A 5,658-nucleotide genomic window follows, 5' to 3' on the forward strand; every position below is an offset into this window, starting at 1 on the left:
TCAATATTGCGAACGTCTTCAGCCTTCACGTACATTTCCAACATTTTTATCACAAGAAGTTCCCGGTGTTCATCTGGAGTCCTCAAAAGATCTGTCAGAGTTTCATCGTCTTTGATGTTAAACTAAGCATAGCAAGCAACCCCTTGTGGAGTAACAGGATACGGATATCTTCCGATGATTTTAATATTTACCGAACGTTTGCTCACACTCATTTTCTTACATAACAACAATACCAATCTATCGTACTCCATTGTAAGCGGCAACTTAACATGACACTGTGGAGAACAACTATAGAGTACTGAGTTATTCTCCACCACAACTTCACCCCCCAATATAATGAAACTCTAATTTTTCGCTCTTCGCACATTATGACAAAATGCAAAATAACTTAACGAACAAATATTTCGGAAGACCTGAAGGATCTTGAATGGATTTTTACCAAATTCTAAAACTCCTTAAATGAGAAAAAAAATAGTCCAGGGGTACAATAATTGAGGGTATAGCGCATGCATTATAGGCGCTATATATGTAGCGCATATACAGCATGTGCTATACCCTCAATTATCGGTGGGTCAGTAAAATTCAGATGAATTATTGTTTGGGCAGGAAAGTTCAAATATAGCGCGGTTATTTACCGCGCAATACCTTAACGGGAAAATGTGTCCTTAAGATATAGCGCGATGAATAACCACACTACATATAAAATGGTAATCAATTTTATTTCACCTATTTATGTGGTTTGAGTCCAAAAAGACCACAATTAGGTTTCAGACTCTCCAAAATTGTACTCCCTCCGTTTCAAATTAGATGAGATACTTTCTTTTTTAGTCTGTTCCAAAATAAATGACACATTTCTAAATTTGGAAATAATTTAACTTTTTTTTTTGGTAATTAAAATTTTTTATTAATCACCAAAATGATTACATATAAGTTCCATAGTAGACTACATCACATTCTACTATCCAATAATATTCACAAACGACTAAAACACATACTACCAGAATTAACTAACTTTAAGTTGCTGAACCAATCTTTGATTCTGGCTGGTGCTCGAACACTACACACATAAGCAATTTTCCTCACCAGTTGACTTGCATTTTTTGATCTGCCTTCAAATCAGCGTTGTTTTCTTTCTATCCATATTGCATACACCCATTTTATGTATGCCATCTTGAACACTTGAGCTCTTTTTGTTCTGCCTTTTGCTCTTTCAATGATCCAGTTCTCCATCTGCTCCCATTGTGCTATTTTGAATAGCTGAACCTTTATCCATTTTAGTACCCGTTGCCAGATTTCCATAGAATAAGGGCATTCCATGAATAAATGGTTCCTTGTTTCATTATGCCTATTGCACAGTTTACATACATGATCCACATTTATGCCCCAAGCAGCAATTCTGTCCACTGTTAGTAGTTTCCCTTGCATCTGCAGCCACATTGTGAACTAGGCTTTTGGTCGAGCATCATTCCCAAACCTTAGTGTCTTCCATGGTATCCTCTCATTGTTGCCAATTAGTTGAAGGTAAATCTGCTTGATTAAGCTGCTTTTGTTGCTGTGTTGAACCAGCGTCACAGATCTTCCTGCTTCAAAGATTCTCCTCACCATCCATCCTGCATGCACCGGTATGATCAGTTGATCAAACTGTTGGTTCTTAATATAATACGAGTGTACCCACTTGATCCACAGTCTGTCCACCTTATGTTCAATGTCCCAGTTAGCTTTAATTATTGCTGCCTTATTCCATGTCTCATATTTATCAATCCTAATCCACCCATTGAATTTGGAGTGCACACTTTCTCCCATGCTAGCAGAGCTTTCCTCGTAATTGTATTTGTACCAAACCATAGATAGCTTCGACAGTAAGCCTCAATTGCATTTAATACCTTTGAGGGAATAGCAAATATTTGTGACCAATATGCCTGAATACCAAACAATACTGTTTGGATTAGCTGTGCCCTTCCTGCGTATGAGAGCTTCTTGGCAGTCCAAGCAGTAATTCTAGATACCATCTTGTTGATCAAAGGTTGCCACTGTATTAGGGATATCTTCTTTGTAGCTAAAAGTATCCCTAAATATCTGAATGGTAGGTCACCTTTATTGAATTCTAGCAATTGCAGTATTTGATTCTGAACCTCTTTAGTAACCCCTCCAAAATAAATGGAGCTTTTATCTTTATTGGCTTGAAGACCTGAGGAATCAGAGAACTCCATGAAACATCTTCTAATAGTATCCACTGATTCAATATCACCTCTTGAAAGTAGCAAAAGATCATCTGCAAAGGACAAATGAGTTATTGATAGCTTAGAGCACTTTGGGTGATATTTGAATCCTTTACTTCCTTTCACTTCATTAAGCATCCTACTCAGATATTCCATGGCTATTGTAAATAGGAAAGGAGAAATTGGATCTCCTTGCCTAAGTCCTTTAGCTGCATTGAAAGGAGTTGTTGGTTTACCATTGACCAAGATAGAGTAATTCGCAGTTGTCACACATTCTAGTACCCATACAATGAACTGTCTAGGAATTCCCATCTCATCTAACATCTGCTCCAGGTATACCCATTCAACAGAATCATATGCCTTTTGAAGATCTATTTTAATCATGCATCTAGGAGACACATTTTTCCTTGTGTATGACTTCACCAGTTCTTGTGCTAGGAAGATATTATCTGAGATCTTCCTTCCAGGAATGAATCCAGTTTGAGCTTCACATATCACTGTTGCAATTATTTTCTGAATTCTTGCTGCTAGGACTTTGGAAATGATTTTATACAATACTGAACAACAAGCAATGGGTCTATACTCCTTCACACTTGTAGGATGCTCATTCTTAGGTATTAGAGTCACAGATGTACAATTGATAGATCTATTCATCCTGCTAGCCTCAAAGAACCTTTTAACTGCTTTTATGATTTCTGGACCTACTACACTCCATGCCTTTTTATAGAAATAAGCATTGTATCCATCCAACCCTGTGGATTTATCATTCCCAATTGATCTCAACCCTTCCACTATCTCCTGTTCTGTAACTGAGGAACAGAGAAACATTTGTTGCTCATGGTTGAGTTTAGGTCTTTTACTCATTACTATCTTGTTAACTGCCCTTAGTGACTGTTATGAACTTCCCATTAGCCCTTTGTAAAATGAAATAATTTCTTGCTTTAGGTCATTAGGATTAGTCAGCATCTTACCATGTTTCAATGCTTTGAGCTCTTTGATTTGTTTCCTTTGAGTTCTATCCTTTATAACAGCAGCAAAGTATTTTGAATTTGAGTCTGCAAGCTGTATCCACTGAGCTCTAGATTTCTGCTTCAATATACTCTCCTCTATCAGATTCCATTTTTCCAGATTCATCAGGGCTTCTCTCTCTTCAATTAGCAAACTGTCATCATAATTACCTTTCATTGCTGTCTGGATTCTTTGAAGATCTTCTCTAGCTTTGTCAATCTTTCCCACAGTTACTCTGAATTCCTTCTGGTTTAATTGTCTGAATATATGTCTCATTGCCTTCATTTTATTCCAGATATTCTGCATGGGATCTTTATCCAGTTGCTTGCAGGAACTGTTCATGCTCACACCATATGTTGAAGAATCTGAAAGGTGCTCTAATGTTTTGGTTCACTTTAAGCAGGGTTAACAGCATAGGGGCATGATCTGAAATATTAGGTAGATCATATTCAAGTACAACATGGCCCCATCCAGTCATGATTTCCAAAAGCTCTATCAATTTTTCTATTGACTCTTTCTCCTCCTTTTTGCTTGTTTCTCCATGTATAATAAGCACCTTTCCACTGTAATTCATTTGATAGAGTTGAGTTAATGCATTCTGAGAAATCCTTAACTTCATTGAATGTTACAGGATGAGAGCTCTGTCTATCAGCAGTTACTAGCATTGCATTGAAATCTCCACATACTAACCATGGGCAGTTAGTGCTCTGTGCTATATCTTCCAGACTACTCCATAAACTTCTCCTCTCTTCCACAGTATTAAAGCCATAAACAACAGTCATCACACATTGAAAATCATTTGTAGTGATTTCACAATGTATTAATTGGGCTTCCACCCTTAGCACAGTTACACTATATGAGTTTTGATCCCACATCAACCAGATTCTTCCATTGATGGCAGCTGAATAATTATGAACAATGCCCCAATTAGCATCAATTTTTGTAGCTATCTTCTTGCATCTATGTTGCTTAACTCTTGTTTCCACCAATCCCAGGATTTTTATATTTTTTGCTTTTATATATTTCTTTAACTCTTTTTGTTTGTACATTTTATTCACCCCCTAATATTCCGAAATAGCCAAGTCATTGAGCAATGATAGGTCTTCCTAGGTCAGGAGGTTCAACTTGCCTTATTCTCTGCATCTCTCTCTGTTTTATCCCTGAAGATCCAGTTCTAGCTTTGGTCATCATCACTGCACTCAACTGTGGAAAGTTGATTAGATTCAATTCTGGGTTAGGCATCTGCTCCTTTCCTTTAGTGACACTTCTATCCTTCTCAGCTGGTGTTGCAATTTCTTGTTGTTGCAGTTTGTTCATACTATCATCCAATTTATTTTGATTGACCTCTGTAGTCACCTGTTGTTGGCCATCACTCTGCTTATTCATAATTTCTTTAGGCTTGCATTCCTGCACTATCTTCTTTTATTCCCCTCCTCTTCTATTTTGTACTTGTCTATCCATCACTTGCTACTCAGGTTTCTTAGTACAAATGTGTCCAATAACTTGACATTTTGGACAGAATTGGGACTTCCATTCAAACTCCACTTCTTGTTGAAATTTTTTTCCATTTGGTTCCATTACTACTATTGTATCAGGCAGTGGCTTAGATACATTAACTTCAATCAACATTCTAGCATAGGAAATCCTCATTTGTTTAGTTGTACATTCATCAGCAAATAGAGGTTTACCTAATGCACTAGCAATCCTGCCTAATGATCCACATCCCCAACAACTCATAGGTAGTTTAGGGAACTTTACCCATAGTGGAATCTCTGTCATAAACTCTTGATTAAAATCAAAACCAAGGTTCCACAATTTCAGAATAATTGGTCTATTCCTCATAGTATAAGGTCCAGAAAAGAGTACTTCATTCATATCATTTTCATTATTGAATCGAGCCACATAATATCCCTCCTCATGCAAATACAAATCTGGCATAGGAATAGAATTCCACATTTGAGAAATATACCTGTGCATGATTGTATACCCTGGTGTCTCTTCCAAAACATAGACAATAAGTGAGTTTTCCCACTTCTCTGCTTCCTTGTCAACTTTATTTTATTCCAGTTGTACTATCATCTCCCCATCAACAATTTGGGGAGGAAAGTAGCTTAGGGCCATTCCATTTTCTGCCACTCTATTTCCAGCAAATAGTGAGTTCCACTTTGGTTTAGCCATCTCCTTTGCTTCCTTTTGATTCTCGTCACTCTTTACTGTTGCATCTACTGCTTCTCGAGCTGGAATCACCTCTTTCTGTACTAGATCTGTACTTAGTTTACTCTGTTTTTCTTCCTTCACCTTAGAATTCTCTGTTATAGGAGTTTTTTCCACATCCTCCATTGTTATAGCTTTCACAGCTGAGCTCGATGACGGATCTAAGGCTGGGTACTATTCCATTGGTATTTTTGTCACTGGTTGCTTTGATGTTGAT

At 37.3% G+C, this 5,658-nt stretch overlaps 1 protein-coding gene across 1 annotated transcript; it reads right to left on the reverse strand.

Moving 5' to 3' along the window:
• Positions 1-3,113: 3,113 nt before the first annotated feature.
• LOC109219260 lies at positions 3,114-4,009 on the reverse strand. The gene is made up of 2 exons (XM_019383705.1): positions 3,685-4,009; positions 3,114-3,592 (listed from the first exon to the last, which is right to left on the reverse strand). Exons 1-2 carry the CDS (start codon positions 4,007-4,009, stop codon positions 3,114-3,116), a joined length of 804 nt encoding a protein of 267 aa, XP_019239250.1.
• Positions 4,010-5,658: the final 1,649 nt, after the last annotated feature.

This window comes from Nicotiana attenuata, unplaced genomic scaffold, assembly GCF_001879085.1.
Source record: "Nicotiana attenuata strain UT unplaced genomic scaffold, NIATTr2, whole genome shotgun sequence".
Classification (NCBI taxonomy): Eukaryota; Viridiplantae; Streptophyta; class Magnoliopsida; order Solanales; family Solanaceae; genus Nicotiana; species Nicotiana attenuata.

Coding starts and splice junctions, on each gene's coding strand:
- LOC109219260 (XM_019383705.1), bottom strand. CDS start 4,009: ATGACTGTTGTTTATGGCTTTAATACTGTGGAAGAGAGGAGAAGTTTA. Junction 3,593..3,684: donor TGACTGGATGGGGCCATGTT/GTACTTGAATAT, acceptor AGCACCTTTCAG/ATTCTTCAACATATGGTGTG.